The 24,195-nt window shown below is 34.5% G+C and overlaps 1 protein-coding gene across 6 annotated transcripts in view; it reads left to right on the forward strand.

The window, feature by feature from the left end:
- The window catches only part of heph (polypyrimidine tract-binding protein 1 heph), a 128,306-nt gene that overhangs the window by 17,862 nt on the left and 86,249 nt on the right, over window positions 1-24,195 (forward strand). For all 6 annotated transcript variants that reach the window (XM_081979223.1, XM_081979217.1, XM_081979218.1 and 3 more), the window contains one exon: window positions 19,412-19,513. In XM_081979223.1, coding sequence (XP_081835349.1) covers window positions 19,421-19,513 — 93 coding nt within the window. In that variant the 5' untranslated portion in view covers window positions 19,412-19,420. Of the gene's footprint in view, window positions 1-19,411; window positions 19,514-24,195 lie in introns of those variants that run through there.

Raw genomic sequence — 24,195 nt, forward strand, 5'->3', positions numbered from 1 at the left:
GTCAGAAAAAGGAATGAATGGCTGCCACACGTAACGATCCACTTATCAACGGATTTATTCTAGTTATTTAAAAAGCAAAAAGTGCTGTATCTTAAGTATACTATGTTACTTGATTATCTAGACCGAAAACAATCCTTACCAAAGAAATTTAGGTAAAAGCAGGAAAACTGGCAGTCCGGCAAGTTTAAACCCGAGGCAAAACCAATTTCCCCGGTAAGTCCTTAAATCACCTTAACCAACCGTAATCCATACGGCAAAATATCGCTACCTTGCCACGGAACAACGTTTTCGAACTTCCAAAGTTGTTTTCAACGAACAAAACTTGCAACTCGTACTTCGTACATCCGTTTATACATGTAAGTTGCGGAAACTATAACTGAGCAACAACTGCTTACCCGAAACTATTTAATCAAATTACCTCGAGATTCTGGTTTCCTAGTCGCTTTTTTCGCCGCAAAACTTTTTTTGAAGCAACTTTTCAGGTAACCCGATATAATTGAATATAAAAGATGTTGCCCCGCAGCCGTTTGCTAGTTATTTGCTTCAGAACGATCAAGTTTATGTTCGTGAAGGCCTTGGCAAGATCCGCTCGCTTTCTATTTATCTTGCTTTTAAATTATCAGATCAAAGATGGAGGGATAGAGACAGGGAGAAAAGGAGAGGTTGGCTCTATAAAGACCGACCATAATTACCTCATCTGAGAGAGTATCTGCTCAAGTATTGAAAGTTACAAAACTAATTATTTTACTTTGATAATCTTGACTTTTATTATTTTTTTTTTAAATCTTGGTATTAAAAAGGAATAACTTTTCTGAAAATAGTGTAGCAGTAGGTTGGTAAGTACACATGTGTGCAGTTTTTGCGTCAATCACAGCACCTGTTCGTAGTTTGTGATTGGTCAAAAAAAGCAGGAAGCTGAAAGCTGCTTTTTTTTGACGAATCACAAACTACTCACTGTGCTGTGACGCAAATGTTGTACATGTGGACTATACACACACTCATATTTGGGTAACTTTATCACCAGCCTTTTTTACAATACACAAACACATTGTAGGGCAAAAAAAGTGTTACATTTCAAACTCAAATGACAGTTAAAACGTGTAATTAAAGCCTGTCAAACTTGCAGTGACGTCAAATTTAATAATTGACGCTATACAATTTTCTGTTTACAGCAATTATGCAAAACTGGATTTATGTCCTTGTGTCCATCCTACATGTATTTTTTATGTATACATAGTACTGTAATGAAATTAAATATTAAAGCAAAAGTAGTCAATATTCAAACATTTTCAAACGAATCTAAAAATGTCACTAACTTCTTATTGTTGATTTGAAAAATTATTAATACAGTTAAAAATTTGTATTTCTGTGACTGTTTCCACTTACTGTCAAATTATCTGCACACTACTGTATAAAAAAATCTCTTTGCAAATTTTAAATCACATAAGTAGCGCTGGTAATAGGCAATTTACTTGAAAAAAAGCTTTTCACAAAACTAAGACGCATATACTTTCAGTGAAATTGAAATGGAAAATTCTGTTCAATGTAATAATCTCGCTCGAATCCTGCAAAAACATATTTGCTTAAGTGCTTTACTCGACACGTATTGAAAGAATATTTCGTTTACTCTTTAAATATGTGCACGTATACACGTAGATTCAGACTGTCAATGCAGTTGTAAAAAATTCAATTTTCTACTCTTCCGGAAACTCCATTATAATTTGCCAAGTTCGGATTAGGTTAAGCTTGGAAAAAACCCTGCGTACCTCCAAAATGTTTTAATTAATTATGACATAACATAATCCTACCTGTATGCTGGAACCAACTACTGTTAACGAAATTCCGTTTGCCGTCGTCCGGGGCAAAAGGTAATTTTATTTCCGGACCTAATTTCCGCGTATTAATGAACACAATTTGTTTGTTAATTTCTAATTTGCCCCTGTTTTAATTTAAACCTGTTAGATTCAATTTGTCGGAAACAAATTAACGGCCATTTAGGGTATTGCTGTGGAAGTTTCAGTATTTGGCTTGTTAGCTGAGCAAAAAGAGCCATAATTTAAACTCGTAATGGTACCGTAGTATTAATTTAAAGTCTGTAGTCTTTCAGGATATAATACAAGAAACAAAACCAACGTTTAAGCTAAATTAGTAAACTATTTTGTAAATGATGAATTAACTTCAAATGAACGGTACACAAATTCAGAGTGTCAATCGACCATTAGGAACCCCAATTAAAACACATTCAATTACCCGGACGAACCGCGTCCAATAATTTATCAAATCGATTGATATTTCGCGTCCAATGAAACGCGAACGCCCTCTACATTGTTGTTAATTAATATGGACCGTTTCCAAGGGACGTGGGGGGTAACAAACCACATTCGCATGCCTAAATAATGTATTTTATAATTATGAAAATGAGCGTGTGGTTTTTCCTTTCCCGTTTAATATTACTTTGGTTAGCTGAAATAAAAAGGTAATTATTTCGGTGTCTCGGACCGAGTTTTCGTATTATGCGCTATCCGCATGAAAATTAAATATTGTAAAATTACGAAAAAATATAGCAAAAATATTCACAGACCCTCGCTTAATTTTAAGAGATGTTAAGAAAATGCTCTTCAGGGGTCTCTGTTGCAATTAAACTGACATAATTAACTGAATATAAAGAAATAGAGTAAAAATTCATAACTAGGGTTAATGTTATAACAACAAATTTAATGAAAAGTGCAATTGCTTTGAGTGCATTTTACTCTGACACTAAATTTAGTCTTGTAGTTTTATTTTAATACACGTACTTATTCAGACAATCATGAGTTTTATACTATATAGATCGACACAACCGGAAAATTAAATTAAAATTTTCGATAATTTTCCGGAAAAATTGGAAAACCTGAAAAATCAAAAATTATTCGTGTTTTACATTTTTTTACTATTAACTTGAATGTATTTACTCAGTTGAGATTAATGTTGTGAAAGAAATCAGAAGGTAAAAATTCAAACCAGACCATTTTGGATTTTCTTTAATCAAAGTGATTTTTTTAACTAATTTGAACTTGGGGAACACAAATCTGACGTCCATTTTGCTCTAACTGGCACCGTTTTGGAGGTGACCTGAAAAATATGTCAATTCTGAAAAAAATCACCACTCTTGAAAATTCTTGACAATTCTAGTTTTTAATTTTTCAATGTCAAACGGTGCATGGTACCAAAAAAGTGTGTAGAAGGTAAAAGTTGCATCCCATCGCATTTGTGGTAAAAACTCTAAACCTCTAACATGAAACGTTCCTGAGATATTGAGCAAAAACTGCAGAAAACGACAGTCAACTTTGACGTCCTCTAGCGGCTAAACGGGGAAACTTTGCCCTGCCCGCTCAACGTCACGTGATAACCCCGTTCATTAGCTTTCTTTTGTTATACGATGTGTTTATACAGGGTGTTTCAAATAACAATTTTCTGGAAAAGTGCACTAAAATTTCTTTCAAATTGGGGATTGTGTTTTCGATGAGGGTGGTCAAAGTAAGGCTGCTAGAGCAAAAACAATTGAATATCGATACAAACATTTTACATCAAGTAGGCCTAGAATTTGACGTAGATTCCAAAAATCGAATAAAAAATTATAAGTTTGGTTTGTTGCTCAAATTTGGGACACCCTGTATACTGATGGATTATCTAAGAATAAAGTATGCAAAGATTTACAAGATTCATATTCGGTATTTTTTTTATAAAATGAAAATTAAACAAGTTACAAGGATGTTAAAAATTCATTGAATTACCGTGTAAACTTCTCTATTGTATTGTCAATAACTCGGTTATTTTGACAATTATAGTTCAATATACCAATTTGTAGCCCTTGAAATTGTCTTTTGATCACCCTGTATACCATATATAGTAAAAATGTCACGCTACCGAAAGATTAAAGCTTTTATACCGGAAATGTGTTGTCCAGAAGGGATAAATTTATAAACAATATTTTTTTAAAAATTCATATTATTTTGAAAAATGTTGAGGTTAGGTATACAACATTTTTCAGAAAGTTTCCGGTAATTTTTCTGAAAAAATTGGAAAATCTTAAAATTCAAAAATAATTCGTTTTTTTAATTAATTGTACAACAATCCAATATCATTTCAAATAAAATTTAATGTACTTTTGCGTTTTGTAAGCCGAGCTTAATTTAAGTGTGGGTCAGACAGTGACAGTACAGGTGAGAGAAGTCACACTTTAAACTACACTTAACTTAAGCTATGCTTAAAGTACGACGGTACAAATGGCGCTTAGATGTCTTAAATTATCTCATTAGAATGCATGATAAGTTTGACAATAACAATGACAAGGTTGACAGTTTAAAAATTAGAAATAACCGAGATAATTGGCTTAAAATATGATAACAGAGATTTTATGGAAAAAGCACTAATAACTGAGAAAATTGGCATAGAACACTGTTGTGTACACTAAAGTTAAATATAAAATTTTAGTATACTGTTTTTTACAGATTTTGAAGGTTTGGTGCGTTGCGCACAAACTCAAACTATCCCAAAAGGGATGGTTTCCCAGTTAGTCCCATGGTAAATAAATCTCCTAATTTAACAACCATGTACATTATGCATAAGGACAACACAAAAGTTGAAACTTTGGCCAATTCTTGTGTTATGTTATGCACTTGTGTGCTATGCTTAAGCATTTATAGATTGACTTGTCTTATTTAAGTTTCTACGCTATTTTTATGCTTGTAGTTGTGTTAATGTATAAATCCAGCTTAATATTTGCCTAACTCAATTTCAACTTATTTCAACTCTATTTAAATATTATTGTTTTTTCTATTGGTGACTACTTTGAATCATATTTCGCAGAAAATTTATGTTTTTAGATCAACTTTTTCGGTTTGACCCAACTAATTATTTGGCAGACTAAAAATGACACCTATCTAGTTCGTGTCTGACAGGATGATGGATGCTAATCAAAGCTTTTGTCCACGTCCAACTTAAGACTAGTATATATTTTGGTTTGGAATAACAATAACAAGACAAACTTGGCCTAAACTGGCCGTGGGAAACTGGATGGGAAGTGGAAAACTGGTTTCCTGGCCTGAGGCTCGATCTTAATTAAACCAAAACAACGGGCTACCTCAAACGCAAATTAGTTTACAAGACTGACGTCATTCCCCATTGACCAGGGGGAGGAATAATAGGATCATATAACAATAATAATTAGTGTTTTTAGAGCAATCAATTACATTGTCGTGTAAATCTTTCTAATTTTCGGAAACAGTTCTAAATTGCGTTCATAATTCCAACTTTATGTTCCTCAACGATGCTTTAAATAGGTTTTTGGATCGTCGCTTAGACCGGTCCGCATTTATTATAGACAAAGCATTCATTGTACATTCTAATTAATCGTGACAGTTTCACGCTGACCCGTTGCTAAAATTAGAGAAGAGCTGATAAATTAGCGGGTTGTACCTTAATAACAAAAAAGAAAACGACATTGTAGATAGTAGCAACATAGTTTAACTGTGTTAATGCAAAATTTAATGGATGAGTTTGAAACTAAATGCCAAATTGATCTTACTTATTATATTCAAACAAAAAACAATAATTGCTTAATGAGACTAGCATTATGACGTAGTTAACTTTGAGTGTTGCTATTGGATGTAATTATCTATATCTTTTATTTTGACTTTTGACATTTTTACGTTGACGTCTCAATTGCGGTTAGGTTGATTTTTGTATTTCTAGGGTTAGGTTAAAAACTAAAGCATTGCTGTACTGTTTAAATGACGTTTAATAGAGAAGGACACACATACACTAGTTGGAAAACGGCACAGGACTTACTGATGTGTCTGTACGCAAATACAAGGCAATCTCTTCATTGGTCAATAACTTGTCAAAAATACTATTTTTTTCGTACTTAAAGTATTTTTACAACTAAAAAAAACGTGTATTATTTTTTTGGTTGTTCTTAATAAATATGAAAAACATGGGAGACTCTCCCATTTGACATCACAACAATGATTCTTCCTCTTTTAGTATATCATGTCGAACCCCCTGAGGTTACAAAGGTCCCATGTAAAATATTATAGAAATCCGCTAACATACAAAATCCGAATTTTTATCTACTGAAAGTAGTTTATTGGGCCCCCATTCAAGTTCGCGTGAATAGGGCCCCGTTTTTCAAAGAAGCTCCGAGGTCTCCGGTAATTTAATCCTTGGGAGGATTCAAAGCGCCGTATATATTTCTTTAGGAGTGATTGATTCCGCACGTATATGCCAGACGGTATAATATTTTGGGCGATGTGGGGAGTCATATTGTCGAGAAATAAATCGGTTTTCGTTTATGACGATGATGTGGGTATTCATATTTTGCGATGTGACACTGGAAATCGACTAGTTTTCGCCATTGACGATGATGATATGATTGATTTACTGGCACGTGGATTATCCGGGGTCCTTTTCCTACGTTCCGCAAGCATAAATTCATAAAATGTGCAGAAGACTTTTAGAGCAGAAAAGAAGGGAAATATGGCGCTTAAGCTTCCCCGCACCTTTATTATCAATTTTTTATTCTGTCATCTCTATTGTCTTCACTCCTTTTTGTTAATATTTTAATACCAGCGCTCTGTACCCTCGCGTCGTAGCTTTATGGGTATCTGTTAAAATTCAAATTTAAGTCACTATTATAAATTATTCCCTTTTTATGCGCTCCTTTTTACTGCGAAATTACCTTCCCTTAGACGAAACGGCGCTCATTGAATTAATTTAGGAGCCGGATCAAAGAAGCAAACACCTGTGAATAATGCTTTGAGATGTCTCACCGGCTACAAAATGCATAAAAGGTGAAAAGCGACCGATAGAATTTAAAGAGCACTCATCCATCCGAAAGTAAAAAACTTTAAATTGTTTTTCTAACAACATCCTTAAAAAGTTCCGGGGAGTAGTCCGGAACGACGCGAAAATTTTCCAAAGTTTTTTTTGCCCTCGTTTGTTTACTGAGGAAGCAGGCACGTAGAATAATAAACAATAAATGCAAAAACGTAACGCAATTTTCGCAGTTGACGCTTAAAAAGTTGATGCTTCTTAAAAGTTTTTACTTTAGTGAATCAATCCAAGCAAAAATGTGAACAAGCTTAAGATATTATAATTGAGAGAATTTTTGTTAAGGTCAAGTGCAAATGTAAATCACAGGGTATATTTTTACCAAAGGACCTTAAATTAGGTAAAATAACCACTTTGAACCTTTTGAAAATTCGAAAAATGCCATTTAAGGAGTTAGGAGTTAGAGAGGCCAGTTTTGGCTCATTTTGTAGTATTTTTTATACTATTTCTAATGGCGGTTTAGCGAAATTGATAGGAATTCAAATAAAAAAGTTACAACCTTTCAAAAATACAAAAAATGACAGTTTTGGTAAAAAGTGCATTTTTGGCAAATTTTTATTTTACTTCACAAGGATTCCAATGCACAGCAAAGGGCATATTTATAACTAAAAACCTTAAATTTGATGAAATAAGCACAAAAAGGGCATTTTAAAATTTTCCAATTTTCAAAAAAGTTGAAAGAGTGGAGGGGTATTAGGCGTCTTTTTTAAGTACTTTTTAAGATTCAATATCTCGGTAACTTGAGGAGCTAGATATGTCAGTTTTGGCTCATTTTGTAGTATTTTTTATCCTTTTTCTAAAAGCTTTTGAAGAACTGAGCTTTCTGAGCGTTTGAGTGAAATCTATAAGAGTTCAAATAAAAAAGTTACAACCTTTCAAAAATACAAAAAATGAGAGTTTTGGTAAAAAGTGCATTTTTGGCAAATTTTAAAAATTTTCCATTTTTCAAAAAAGTTGAAAGAGTGGGGGGGTATTAGGCGTCTTTTTTAAGTACTTTTTAAGATTCAATATCTCGGTAACGTGAGGAGCTAGAGATGTCAGTTTTGGCTCATTTTGTAGTATTTTTTAACCTTTTTCTAATAGCTTTTGAAGAACTGAGCTTTCTGAGCGTTTGAGTGAAATCTATATGAGTTCAAATAAAAAAGTTACAACCTTTCAAAAATACAAAAAATGAGAGTTTTGGTAAAAAGTGCATTTTTATTTTGCTCCATAAGGGTTCCAATTCACAGCAAAGGGCATATTTATACTAAACAATCTCATAATAGAGTTAATAAGCACAGAATAGCACTTTAATCCTTTCAAAATTAGAAAGATGCCATTTTTTGTAAAACAGTGTAATTTTGGCAATTAAATGTGTTATCTGGAAATGAGCTAGTTCAGGTTGAAGAAGTTATCTTCTAACCTCTTTAAGTCCATCTGATGAATGAACCATTAATCAATACATCAAATACAAAAAAATACATCAATCAATACAAAATCAATACATCAATCAATACAAAAAAGCCTTGTAATACCGATACCTTTAGCATACAAACTTCCACTCCCAAATTGAACTAAAATGTAATTCAGTGAATTACTTATTTGACTACAAATTAAAGAACATCATATTAACCCACTGAATTAGAAATGCTGTTTCATTAAATTTTGTTTGTATCATACTCATGACGTCATCAAAAACCACGATAAACTGTTATTAATGCCTACGTTCTTGGTAATTGTAGCCGGCTTAATTGGCTAAAAAAAATTGTTGTTTGGTTAAGCCGATTACACTCCCTTTATACTTTACAGAGGCAGTTTAAGCACATTCTCGAATTACTTCAATGACTGGGACTGGATAGTCCACGTAGAAACATGAATCATAACAACCATAACATTTCCCATCGCCACAGTTTTGAATTTTCTATCGTCGCAAACAAAAACAAAGACTATTAAGACGCTAATTAGAAGATTTGAAATGTAGATTGGAAAGTTCTGTTATAAAGTTGTTTCGAAAACAGTTACAACTTCCCGGGTTGCGGGAATCTCACTTCTGACCTTAATTAGGTTTTCTGCTCAGTCACAGCGGATGCAAGGGGGATCGGGAGGAGGACAGGCTTAATTGAAAATTTAAATACGTTTTGACGGCACTTTTTAAGCCACCCTCGTTGAAATTATAATGTACAATCCGTATAAACAGGATCGTAAAGAAATTAACCAGTCAGCTTCACCGTTTTTAAGGTCAATAGCATTTGCTTGATTTGCAGTCAACGGGAATTGCTAAGTACGCCAAGCAAACGTAGGAGAATATTAATATGTCGTTAAATATCAGCCAAAGTCGTAAGTTTAGTTATGACGTAATGTGTTAACTTATTATCACAGCAGTCGAACCTATATTACCAATTTAAATAGGAGAAAATAACGGTGATATGAGTTCATGACTGTAAGAGTAGTTTTAATCAGCTTAACCTATAAATTGGTTTAGAAAATTGATGGCAACAAAACAGAGTACATGCACTACAAAAACTTGATAGAATGCCAGTTTTGTGATACTGATAAAAACTCTTGGATCAAAAATTTTAATGCAACTAGTCGTCAGAATTTAGTTCAGCATTGTTACCACTTACAATAATATAATAAAAACGAATTCCTCATATTTCATTTAAAACGAGATTTCTGTTCTTGTCGGCCCCAGACACGCAACATTAACTTCCGCATTTATTTATTTATTTATATCAAAGTCCCCTGGCATCGTTTAATTGTACCACATGGGGGCGATAATAGTCTCGCAACACACAGGCACAACTAGGGGAAAAACCTTAAATTAAGGGACTGGGTTAGTACTGGCCGGATTGTGTTGTGGCATGTTGGTGCTGGTCTAAAACTCTGTCAAAGTCTCAAGTAAGTGTTTTAGTTACGACACTTGGTACAACCCTGTTCTTCTACCCTTCTGCGATTCGCCATCCCAACATAACCTAATAAATTCCGTCAAAACCCCAATATACCTCGCTCGAAAGTCAATCCTGGACTGTAGCCGTCTCCCAAATCCGTTTTTGACGCGGCTATTTTCCCCGGATAATGCCGAAACACTATAAGGATTATGAAATAAAAATGCAAATCGTCGCATCGAAGGGAATTTCCAGGTAAACCTAACCGCCTAAATTCCTCGGTTTATAAGGGTAGGATAAGGGATGAGGTTGTTTGTTAAAAATTCGACGTATCCTTTCTATCTAGGAAAATCGCTGTTTTTTCTTATATTTTGCTCTGTAAACTGCATCGGTATTTTCGAGGTCAGTGACGTGCACTTCAGTATATTGAATTAATCTAAAAATAGGTTGGTTTTGTAAACGTAGCAGTAAAATGTGCTTTGGGGTTTAAAGTTTTCAAGGTTTCAATAATTTGTAGACGTGACCAGTAAATTTACTAGAAACAGAAAGTTTCATTACATTTTAATGTCACTTTAGTAAAATGATTATTTATACAGACTTGATTTGAGTACCAACAGTGTTAACTTCGAATTGGAAACAAATACAAGTCTGGTACAAACAACGCACCTCAACGGCAACAAAACAGCTTGTTTGTTCATGGACATTAACAAAGCTTTTGACAGTGTCTGGCACAAAGGACTACTTTACAAACTACATAAACTTGATACACCAAAATACTTACTTTACACAATCAGAAATTTACTAGAAAATAGACAACTGCACGTTCGAATAGACAACACACTTTCCTTTCCTTTCAGTCCTGAACAAGGACTACCCCAAGGATCACCCCTCTCACCTTTACTTTACAACCTATACTGCCATGACATATACAATCACAACAAGCAGGACAAAAATCAATTTGACAAAACCGCATACATATTACAATACGCAGACGACACTGCACTTATAGTACACGACAAAACTACTTCAAAAGCAGCGTCAAAACTACAATCACTTACTGACGATACTATGACATGGTTCTACAGATGGAGACTGACCCCCAACGCAACTAAAAACCAACTTTTACTACCAAACCATAGGATCAAAGACGACTCCCCAAACATAACCGCGGACGGCCACATAACTGAACCCAAACATGACGTAAAATACTTAGGCGTAATACTGGACCAAAAACTAAAATTTACAAAACACTTAAAAAATGCAAGAACTGAAACTATTAAACGGACAAAACACTTTAGATCACTGACATACAAAAACAAAGGTATTAGCACGAAAACCGCCACACAAATATACAAATCCATCTGTAGACCAGTTCTAGACTACGGACACTTACTTAGAGCAAACGCTACTGACAAAACTAAAAGATATACTCAGACTACGGAACAGATTGCTCTAAGACTAATAACCAAAATAAGACACCCAGAAAACCCACTACACAACCCATCCAACCAACTTCTCTACGAACGTACAAACATGACCAAAATAACAGACAGACTTATACAACTACAGAACAAATGGAAGAATAATCCAAACAACTGGACAATAATAAACCCACTGTGCATAACAAGACCAACCAGACAATCCCGTTACCTCTTTCCCACTGCCACCCTACTAGAGCACTTTAACTAAGACTACTTTTTTTTTTGTAAATAAATTGTAAATAATTAGAATAAGTTAACATGTATGATAAAACAATAAAAAAAATCCCACTGTAAACATAGGCAGAAAGACCAAGTGGTCGATAGCCTTTTTTCTGTTGAAAATAAAGATTATTTATATACAGTGTGGAACAGCCAAATGGAATAAATTCGATAACGAATAAATGAGAGCGTGTTGGGAAAAACGCTTGGACACGTCGATTTGTATTTTCAGATGCGCATTTATTAAAAAAAATAAAAATTATATAGGGTGTGTCATGTGACAGTGGCCGATACCAACTTTCTTATTTTAAATACATCCCCCTGTATATTATAATTTTTTTGGATTCTTCAGAAAATTCTAGACATAATTTATGTACAATGTCCCATACCTATCTTCAACTGTTTCGGAAATATTAAGTGTTTTCAGATGTATTACTAAAATTAATATTAAACAAAGAAAATTATTTTATTTCACAAATAATGTAAAAAAAAACAAAAAAACATTAATTTCAATGTAAGAGAGAGAAAATGTTCGTGAAAATAAGTATTGAGTGTAATGTTGCGAATTTGTGAAATAAAATAATTTTCTTTTTTTAATGTTAATTGTTGTAATACATCTGAAAACACTTAATATTTCCGAAACAGTTGAAGATAGGTATGGGACATTGTACATGAATTATGTCTAAAATTTTCTGAAGAATCCAAAAAACTAATAATATACAGGGGGTTGTATTTAAAATAAGAAAGTTGGTATCGGCCACTGTCACATGACACACCCTATATAATTTTTATTTTTTTTAATAAATGCGCATCTAAAAATACAAATCGACGTGTCCAAGCGTTTTTCCCAACACGCTCTCATTTATTCGTTATCGAATTTATTCCATTTGGCTGTTCCACACTGTATATACAAGTCTGGTAGTTTTAAAGATGTATTAGACTATTTAGAAGGCTTTAAAAAAAAGTTTTCTTCCATTATTCAAATAGAGTTCGAATTTCACAAAAGTGGGATCAAAACCACTGATAGTCCCACTATAATGAGCTAAAAATGACATTTTCTTGTAAATTTAAAGGAAAAATTGCCTTCTCCAGTATTTTTGTTTGTAGCTCTTGAAATGTAAAGGTTAAATTTAAATTAAAATGTGACATTAAACTACGTCATTCTAGTAGGAGACTTTTTTGATTAAATTATTGCCTCTTTCAATATTTTATTCAGCATTTTGAAAGACTCTTTACAACGTTAATTAAATTTTAAATTGTTTATCTTTCGACTTTAGGTTCAATTTTCCTAAAACGTCAATTGCATATATCCGGTCGCAAGCAATTTTTCCAGGCACTTATTTAACTTTGATATACAAAGGACACTTTTTCCCTCAAAAAAACTCAAATGTACCATTGCGCTAATTATTTTTTCCCTAAAACGCCAAAGGCTCCGATTTAAAAACTAGATCCCGGATCAAAAGAGCTTGAAATCCCGAATGCACGTTACATTCGAGATCGGATAGGACGGGAAAGGCGAGAGCATTTTGTGACTCAAAGACATCCCGATAATTGATTTTCGCTTTGACCCCGGCCTTCACATAAGTTAAACTTAATTAATACCGGGAGTTTACAGTGGCAAACCCAATTTTTTTGCGCTGGCAATAACGACAACTTAATTGCATTCAAGAAGTCGGTAACGTAATTCCGAGTTTCGCGATGTTAAATTGAATTTGGACGCGTCGATAAAATCTCCCGGTCGCAAATACGTTCGGGACCAAGGAAAACCTCTTTAAAAACAACACAATGCGAATTTAGGGGAAGAAGAAAAGTTATTTAAATACGAGAGAACGAAAGAAGAGATTGACGAGGGTGCGCTCCATAGACACAATGCAGATCCTACCCCTCTTGACTACAAGGAGGAAGCATTGCCCTTATATCAAAAAAAAAAAATATTTGCCAAAAGATTAATTGGCACTTGGCTGTTGTAAGAGTTGTTTTTAGGAAAAAGTGGGTCAATTAAGGGGTGATAGGGTGAGTCTAACAACAAATACTTATTAAAAATGTATTATGCTAAATTGTTCCTTAGATCTTTTGAGCTTTATTAATGCAATAGGTAATTTTATATTTTATAGCAAGAAAGAATCAATTGCTTCCTTTAATCATCTAGTTAAAATATGAGAAAATTCAGACTTTTAAATAGTCTAATACATCTTTAAAACTACTAGACTTGTATTTGTTTTATTATTCAGATGGGACTTTTAAGTGTGTAACTGTTTATTGGCGTTTCAAGATAAGATATCTCTGATGGGCAGTTTTAGAACAAAGTTGCTGGCTGTCCTTTCTCCATTTGCTGACGTTGATTTTGGTAAAAAATTTAGCACTGACACTGTGTATGTTTCATAATTTTAGGTTAGGAACTCAAAAATAATACAGTTCTAAATAATTTTAAGTAAATTGGTGAGTTATTCTAAAAATGTTTTAAAAATTCAAGTTTGTTTTGACAACAGCAAATGCATGTCGAGTGGACGTAATAATAGCATTTTAAGTGGATTTGCAAAATAGACTTAAAGCAAAACTTTTTTAAAATGCTTTTGGGAAAGTTATAATATCATTTAAGGGTTGGCAACATTGGTTTATGTGATATCACACGTACATACTGTTCTCGCGGAGTGAGTTTACCCGTGCGTCACGAAGGCTACGTCATTTATAATCATATGAATCAAATCAAGTTTTCGTCAACAAACCTGTTGTGTTCATATTATAGAAAAGGGCGTGTCTAAAGCTTCGTCATGTTTAAAATTTTGCGTGTATTGTTAGTCAGAAAGTAGAGATCTTTGGCTGCAAATTTGCACTAAAACAACCTTATATCAAAGCAAATCAAAAATATCTTGACCGAAATAACATTTTTTTTTATGAGAAGTCTCCGTTTGGATCATAGAATTCCATCTAAATTTGAAACCTAATTTATTTACCAAAATTCGCAGAGATGTATCACCAATATGTAGTATTTCTTTAACTTTAAGCTCTTGATTTAGGTTCTGGATGGTTACATGTTTCTCTAAAATAAATACAACAAATTAAAAATTTAATAAGACATTCTGAGTGATGCTGTAGTATCTCATATCTCATTTTCAGGTTGCAATCCACTAATTTTATTTTAAACCCGCTGGAAAACATTTTAGACGCTTATTTTATTTTTTCTATGACTTTATTATTAATATGTTTGAAGAAATTTGTATGAAAAATCTATAATGCAACCCAAAAATCTCAGTCTTTGGAAACAATGAAATGTTAATAGATGTTTCTTACAAAAGTAGATATATTTTACTATTATTAACATACTATCGTTGTACATATCATAACATCCATTTTAATGCTTTCAGATAAATCAGTGGTCTTGACCCGTCGATAACATCTCGATTTAGGTTTTCTAGGTGAGGAAATCATAAGATTACTTGCTTGCTTTTCCCGAATCGAATAAATAGTTTTGCGGGAAATTTTCAAAGCAGCTGCAACCTTCTAGTATCAAAAATACATCAGTAAGAATATGTAAGGTCTTAAAATTTCTTATTTTCTTCCTGAACAGATGATAAAGCTTCTAAAGGTCCTCCATTAGTTTTTTCCAATTCAAAATATTCACAAAGGTTAAGAATTAACTGCTGGGCTTGTCTGTGGCGATTTTTTCCAGGCATTTTCTAAAAAAATACTATAATAGTAAGTAATTCCGAATTTAGGAAAAACCAAATGGCTAAATAAAAATCATAATAGACACTCCCACTTTTTTTTCAAAACAGGTTATTAATTGTGCCAATTTTGGTTAGATCGTGACAGCCGACATAAAAAAATAAAAATATTAATAATACTATTATGAAAGTACTTACAGAATGTTAAAAGCGTAGAAACAATAGCTCTTAAAAGAACTGTGGTGGTGGACAATGACTGAAATAGAAGCGCTAATCAGTAAATGTTTTTTTTGGAAGACATTCACTTAGATATTTACCCTTTCTGAAAGTGAACAATAGACAAGGATGAAGTCAATAATGCATGTCTACTTCTAAATCACAGGGGGATGACGCACGGGTAAACTCAGACCGCGAAAACAGTACAGGTTTGGGATGGAACTATGGAATATAATAGAGTTTTATGTTTATAAATTCCTAACAAAAACAAATTTCTATTTTGAAAAGATAAAAAGGGTGATTTTCAAAATTGATTGGCGGCAACTAGAACGGTAACTAGGAGTAACAGCTACTGTCAGAAGCACAAAATAATCGGTACGTTTACAGGGCTAGGGGGGGTTTGGTAGAAGTGGCAATTATCGAAACGAGCCCCTAACGAGGAAAACAGCCCCCGCTGAGCGTGAACACGTAAAATAACTGCCACGAACACGACGATTGTCTTTTGTTGTTTTGCGGAAAAGTGATTTCCATTTGTTGCGGACACGATCCTGATGGCCCCAGCTGGGCCGATGGGCGTTCAACAACGGTCTCGTTACACAATACAAAAAAAAAATTGCTATTGTCTGGTTTGCGAACGGTGTTTCGCGTGAAACTTTGCATTTCACTGGAAGACAATAATACTGAAGGATAGAATGCACATTTTTCGGCTCTATACCAGGACAAGAAAGAGATAAAGTGACGGGAGGAGGGACGTAAAACACCCAGCATCCCTCTTAACGAGAAAGCTATAGCGAAAGGTGGTGTTTTCGTCCCCCTCTCCTACCGCAGTCACGTCACTTCCAACGTCCTAATCTTTTCCTTCCCCTTTAGTCTTATTGCCCAAAACTTTGACGTGACATGTATATTAGGCGGCTGAGGAGATTTGCCGATCGGGGCTCAGGTGAAATTGGGCTTAAAATTCCGATTTGATGGGATAGTTTTCCTTGACGTTCTAATTGTTGTAAAGCGCCCCATTAATCTCGTTCCCCGTTCGATCACCTATCTGGGCACGTACTGAATGGGATAAGGAAACGATGACAAGACTTAAATTGTCAGAAAGATAATCGAAAGTTAAGTTACAATATACCACAATGTTGTCTGTAATTAATGATATAAACTTTTCTAACAATTTTAGAAAAAAAGATAGTAACTTAGAGAGTTAAATAATATAAATGTAACGAAAACGGTATTTTAAGGGCCCTAAAATTGCTGCTTGCAAAGATTATTCCAAGTTCTGCGATATTAAATTTCAGGAAATGCAGCAAATACAACGCTCTAGTGGACTTAAACCTTTCGCAAAACTAAATAGTCTTTGATAAAGTGCCTTTGAGTGGGTCGGAGGAGCAAACTTTCCTCTTTAAGATGTATATTTTCATCAACAGTTTGTCGAGATATTCAGGTATACGTCTGGAATTTGCTCCCTTAAAATATTGCGCAAAAAATGGTTATTACTCAACAATAATGAGCATCAGGAGGGTGGTTTTCCCCCAAATAATAATTAATTTACACGGATATTTTCGAATAAAATTAGCTTCCCAACAGTCATAACAAACGTAATATGTATACATTTTCCCGGGCATTAAATTTAATGAACGAACAGGGAATCATTATTAAATTTTTAATCATTATTTCTCTAACTCTAATGGTCGTCGACGATTTAAATCCGTTATTTTAACAAAGGATCGTAATACGATAGACATTAGACCTTTACGACTATGTATTACCTCAAACTACTTAATACTGGTTATTACAGGTCTGAATGTATTATAATTATTAAAATATAACAAAGTTTAACAAAACAAACCAGAAATAAATTAAAAGAGTGTCCTCGTTGTTTTTAATAACGATAAGTCAAACAGGAGAGCAATAAAACTTTCCTAAAAGTGAAGGAAAAAAATCAAGGGCATTTCGTCGACGTCGAGTGGCGTCGTCGCTGGTCGTGACAAGGATGCCCTTATTCAGTACGGGGTCGGCCCTTTACCTTGACGTCTAGTGGCCCTAAACGGCTACGTACGCCACCCTTTGAACCCTTAACTTTTTTTCGATTATACCTTTTGAGGATACAATTACTCGCATTGTTGGTCTTATTGTTTAAAGGTCAGAAAAATCAAAGGATTTACTTGAATTAAAACTTACAAGTTATCCAAAAGATTTTATACCAAAAATCAAATGTTAAAGAGAATTTGTAAGCCTCCCACGAATCCGTTACAAATACCAGATACATCTAGACTTCAAAAGTGTCAGAACAATTTAAAACTTTTCAACTATCCAAGAATTTTTTGATACTGACAGATGATGTCTTGAATGGATTCAGCTATAGGAACCTGGCAACAACGTCGTACGTCAAATCAAAGTTTGGCTGCCAATTATGTTGACGTCATTCTAATTTAATTTGATTTTTCGTATAATATGTAATATTTAGGGGTAATGTGAACATTAATTATTATTACCATCCTGAAGATGAGATTTACTCAAATCTCCCTCACCTCCTAGTTGCATGATAATATCATCATAACTGGCATCAGATTCACCCTGACCATTCATTCTAATAATCTAGTAAATAAAGAAAATTTAAATAAATAAGCTTGAATAAAAATTCTATAATAGGGATGCCAAGTTATTTTTAAGGTAAATAACTAAACCTATCTAACTTACTTTCTACCTAAAAATCCTGCTTCTAAATATATCATTGAAACTACAAATGTCTTTAATACAAAAAAATTACAAACTACTTACAACTAATACTCTTCGTCAGAGTCCAAATTGTCCAAAATAAACCGTCAGTTGACCAATCTTCATCTTTTCCGTTGAGGTGGATTTTTAACTGCAAAGGCTGTATCTCGGTAACAGCCGGGAGACCTCCTCGGTTATCGATTTAACCACTTCTGGAATAGGTCCTCTATCACAATCTGCTCCATGTCATAACGTGGACTAGACGGTACAATTGCTGGTAGCACTCGGTATTACACTCAGTAACTTCCGTTCCGGAAGGAAACAGCTTTCTAAGATCCCCTGATCTTCAATAGTCTGATTTTTGCTCGAATTTTTTAGAAAACTGACTTTCCAGTTCTCATTAAAAGTCTCTCTTGACAATCAACAACCAAAAAACAAAAAAAACCTTTTTTCCCACCTTCTACCTCCACGTACCACCTTTGTCACCTCCTTTGAAGTTCATCAAGTAATACTGTTAATTTTCTTAATAACTACATACAATCCTACTAAAACTAACTATAATGGTAAACACTTGACATCCCTACAAAAATGTACGTTTTCTATAAATTAAATAAATACATTTTCTTTATTTTCTAAAACTAAAAATCCTTATTTTCAAGACAGTATCTACGAATTTTACGTTATTTATTGTTTTTTTCTGAAAATCTTAAAATTTACAGTGATTTGGTGGAAGAACCATTTAACAACACACTGAAATCAGCTGTGGGTACTTTCTTTTTAATGGCGGTTTAATAAAATCACTTCAAATGATAGAGATAATCCAAATGGCGTATTTTTCTTTTAGTTGGCTGAAAATGACTGGTGGTTATAAATATTTGTCTCACGAATCTTAGTAACTTATTTCTTATTTTAAATCTAACTGCATTCGTTCATGGGTTGTACAAGAAGCTGGCTAAAGTTGGCAAAAAAAAACACTTGGATTACCATAAATTTTCGCTCAGAGCGGAAAAGCTCGACGTTTTTCGGTCCCGCAACAGGTGTTTTATAACCCAACTTAGTAAAAGTCTGTACGAATGTGTTTCGCGAGCCGCGCAACAGATGGAACGGCCGACACCAGCGTTTATTTATGGTCGCGTTTCGTTTAACCAAAATTGCACCGGATATTATGCCTCTCCATTGTGATTAGTCAGAAAGCGGAAAAGTTCTGTTATCTTAAAAGCAACAAGCTAGCGTTTATTTACATTTGAGGCTGATTTACACAAACGCTACGGCCTAACTCGCATAGTAGGGCCCCCACCAGACATAATGTGCTACAACCAATCAAACGGTTTTCACTTTTGTTTTTAGGCCTACTATAGCTAACAGTTTTCATTTTTCGTTCCAGGTTGACACGATGATGTCCTGTTCCCTTCCAGTCGTTCCAGTATTATCGTCGTTGCCTCAGCTGTCAACGTCCCAGGACTTTCCTATACATATCGGCATTAAGGTAAGTTTTATTTTGAATATCAATTAGTTGATTGGTTAAACAAAGCAAGCCTTTTAAGGTCATTAAAAGCGAATTAGTCTGACTTTTATTCCATATTCCCGGTGGGACTTTTGTCCCTTTACTGAAACTTGCAATCAAAGTAATTACTCATGGAACGTCCAAAACATATGAGTGTAGTCACTAAGTTCATTCATCCTAAAAATGTGCGACAAAAGGGTTGCAAATGATAAATTAACAAGGCTTTTATGATTAGATGGACAATGTTTGTTGTTATTTTACCGGAATTAGTTAAATTAGATAATTAAAAAGGTAATTTTGATGAGTTTGTCTCATATTGTAGTATTTTTCATGCCCTTCATTGCTTTTCAAAAAACACTTGGAAATGTTAAAAAGTACAGTACTAAAAGGAGAAAGAAATTACCTGTTTTTCCTGTGTTTAACATTCATTTTCAGTCTTCACCAAAATTGCTAAACATTTACTGAAACAAAATGGTTTAAAACACTAAATTGTTAATTATCATAACTGACCTAAAATGCAAATTATTGTTATGGACACTCGAATACGTAGGGCCAGTGAGTGTATTTTATACGAGTCAATATTTAAATGTGACCCCGTTTTCTTTCGATAAACACGAGCGACAGCAATATGATAAATTAGAACAAATAGTAATTTGGAAAATGAAGGACAGAGACCACGAATTTATTTCGTTATTTGACGTAAATCTCATTTATCAAGAGCTTTTAAATGAACAGAATAGAAATTAAATGTTTAGTGTCTATTTCATTTAGTAATACGACAATTGCATGTGGGATTTTCTGGCAGTTGAAGGAGAAAGTTAGCCGGTCCATTTCCATTGAGTCATGGTTCTCCCGAGAACCGAAAGCTTACAAAAGCAGTAGCGACCACTAAATTGTGTGTAATTCGACGACTCCTGGGGCCCTTCCCATGCTCGTACGGATGCAGAAACATCTGCAGGAAAGCTCTGAGGACTTTGTGTGGAGAAGTGAATCCGCAGAATTTGAATATTGGCCAAGAAAGTGTCCTCTGAGAAATTATCCACGTTCCCGTGGCTTATTTTCGTTGTCGAACAAAAACGTGTTTTCCTCCTTTTTCCTTAGTTCCATCGAAAATTCAGAGTTTATTTTACTGTTATTTAATCGTGTTCCATTATCAGAGAATAAATTCACATACAAATATTATAAAATGTATTGCATCAAATATCAAAGAACAAAGAAGCGAAACCGCATTATTAATATTATTATTAGTAGCATTCAGAGTTGCACAAATTAATAAATTTTAATCGAGCAGGGCCGCGATTATTATTTGAAAATATTTTTTCAGGCATCAAAAATAATTTTATTGTTGATCGCTTTTATATATCTACGCGCTTAATAATCAATTAATCCTGCGAAATATTGCCAAGGGTAATATTTGTGTTCCATTTTATAAATGGCCCTCGGTGCCGACAGGCATAGAAAAAAATAATCGTGGGCCAAAGCAGTTTTAATGGAAATTCACCATAAAATAACAATCGATCGATTTGTGGTGGTGATGGTAATTCCAAAGTTGTTTATATTTTTTACCGCTTATTTCCGTAAAAATACGTTTTATCAATAATTGTTTTTATCGGTACCCGTAATCTATGTTAAGGTAAATTGTATGGAATTACAATCAAGTGATAATGACATACAAAAGATAAAAGTTTACCAATAATTGACAGATGATGTGGCAATAGGCAACCATGTATATACAGAAGTGTGAACGTTAAATTTTGAACAGAGGTCTGGTTTGTGATTGGTGTTTTTTGACCAATCAAAAACTTACTGTCAAATCTGTGTGACTCACAAACTGTCAATGTCAATGTTGTGCTTGCCTATGTAAACTGTGTCGTTTCTTGGAAAATTCAAAATCCGTAATTATTAGCGAGAGACTAAATCGTGATATCCGCTGGTCGGGTTTTGGGGCCCTGCCGGTGACAGATAGTCGGAAAAGGGGTACGCGACATCCCTAATTGATGGATGGCTCCCCGGGGGAGGGGCGCAGCTTATGTCTCTCCATCGGGAGGAAATTTGCGTCTCCATATATACGCGGGAGTGATTTGGGACCCATCTCACCAAAACCGTGATGCACAAAACCTTCAGTACTTATCCTGTAATTTTTGGCACACTTTTGGACCAATATCGTTGGGAATACACTAAGTAGTAATGGCAAAAATGATAAACGACGTTGTATAGCTTTGTGTATGTCGACTATCAAATGCGGTCTTATCCTCTAGGAGGTTTTTACCTTTTTTTGTCGTTCGAAATATATGAGACAGCCTTGATGAATTGGGATAAATTGTTCGCGGTTTTAACGGAATAATGGATGGAACACCTTAATCCGTTATTGTATTAGGATTTTTTACTTAACAAGCAAAAAATATGATCATTCTTATCTGCCCTACTGAGTCTCAAACTAAACCTCCAACTGGAATCGTTGGTCTGGGAAATCTTCCTAACCGTTTCATTGAGTAATTCTAAAGACAATGTCCGTAAAATAATCTGCTAACAATTTAAGGCGGTCTGTGGAGATTTATAACCGCGTGTCGTAGTTCGTTTGACCCTCCAAGATTCAATAAAGCGGCTTAATCCGGGACCCGGAGGAGATTTGCAGTTTAGGTGACAACGGAGCCGTTATAGGATAAGATCCGGCCAACTAAGGCTCTTTAATCCGGACAGCTAGCAAAACGACAACAATGTTATATTAAAAGCATACACACGGTCGTCTGTCGGCGTAAATCTATCGTCGGGAAAAGACGCTCCGAGAAATTTAAGAGATGTCTCCTGAATAATTTAGGGGGAGATATGTCGGGGAGGAGCTTTTTAAATCGGCCGGAATGCGTGTAATAGTTACCTTCACAGATGGGGATATACAAAAGTCGTAACAGAATATTTACGACACACGTCTGGTATATTCAGTTTCTATGTAAGAGATGTGAAAAAAGTAAAACGTAGGAAATCAATGTTTTCCAATAAAAGTGTATAATTATTAGATTTTTATTTCATAATAACGGCCGTTTCTAGCGCCACTTAACGGTGGAAAGGTGAAAGTAATTACACTGTCAGAAAACTTACAGTTAGTTGACTCTATCTATACACTCATATACGTTTTCCCTGTAACTCTTCAAATAATGGTGTTATTGGTCGTTAACGAGAAGTGGGTAAATGTAGGACAAATTTCAAAATAACGACTATTTCTAGCGCCCCCTAACGGTGAGAAATTACACTGTCAGAAAGTTTACAGTTTACTTTATCTATACACTCATATACGTTTTATCTGTAACTATTTCTTTCTCTAAAATAATGGAATAATTGACCGTTGAAGAAAAGTGGGCAATTATACGACTAATTTCAAAATAACGACCGTTGTTAGCGCCCCCTAGCAGGCCATTATAGTTAAAAACTTTCATGGTGTTTTTGAAATTGGACCTAAGGGATATTGGACATGACACTTTTCCACAGTTTTTCATTCCAACGTTTTGTCTTTGCGAAACCATTATCAACCTCTTTTTTTAAATGCGGTCATTATTTTTTAATATCAGATTCTGCAAGCTCTTTTATTTTGAATGATGATCCTCTTACAAAAAAGTGTTTGGCACACATTTGTCAATCAAATGTTAAGTCAAAAAGATAAATTACGCTGTAAACACTGTAAACTAACACTTTGACCTAGTTTAAATCGTTTCAAAAAAAACTCGGATCTTCTAATTAAAACACAAACCCCCTAAAACTAATCTAACGATTACCCGAAGCGAAAACGTAACCAAACTCCTAACGAAGACGTTCTAAACTAATACCGGGGATTGAATAATATCGACATAAGGAAATTCGATATAACTAGTTAATATCAACCGACACTTAGCGATAATTATTGCGGGTTCGGGAACAAGTCGAGAGAGCAAAGTTCGCGGTACACAAGTTGGAGAGGGCCCCCAAGTTTGGCCCTTTTGGAGAAGGTCGACGAAGGATTCGGTCCCCCGAGCCGTGCGTATTTAAGTGTTTACGTAGGTAACTAATATTCCAAGTTTGGTTTACTGAATAATTTCTCTTCTCGGTTTGGTATCAGATTTCATTAATCAAATTCAACTTATTTTTGAGTGAATCACCAGCATTTTGCCCTTTTATTTGAGATGGTAAAATTCGTGTTGGTAAACACAGGGCCGAAACGGTTCGAAAACCTCAAATCGGGGCCGAAAATTCGGAAAACAAAAGATAATAAAGGACGCCCCTCAAATTACATTATTCGTTGAGATTAGCTTCTTAGAAAGCAAGGAAAACAGAAACCGCAAAACTGGTAAGACGGAAAACAGCTATTTGAACATTCCGAACAATGTCTAGATTAATTTTGCTTGGTTTATGAAGCTTTTTAGGCGTATTTTCTACCAATCAGGGGTCTAATTTTCAGGTACAGACCCTATTTTATCGGGCCAAAGTTCCCAAAAACGACATATACGATACGGTTTTGGTTTTACGGGCGGCAACTTTTCAACGATTATTTAATTAGGGAATTTATAAAGTTTGAGAGAGCGACATTGCGTGTACCTTTCCACTTCATGTACTCGCTAACTGTTTGCAGAATACGTTACAATGGAGTCTAATTTAGTTGCCAGTTTAGCGTTAAGGAAAATTAGCGAACGCTTTTC

The sequence above is a fragment of the Ips typographus genome, linkage group LG4 (genome assembly GCF_016097725.1).
Source record: "Ips typographus isolate SLU linkage group LG4, UJ_Ityp_2.0, whole genome shotgun sequence".
In the NCBI taxonomy this organism is placed as follows: domain Eukaryota; kingdom Metazoa; phylum Arthropoda; class Insecta; order Coleoptera; family Curculionidae; genus Ips; species Ips typographus.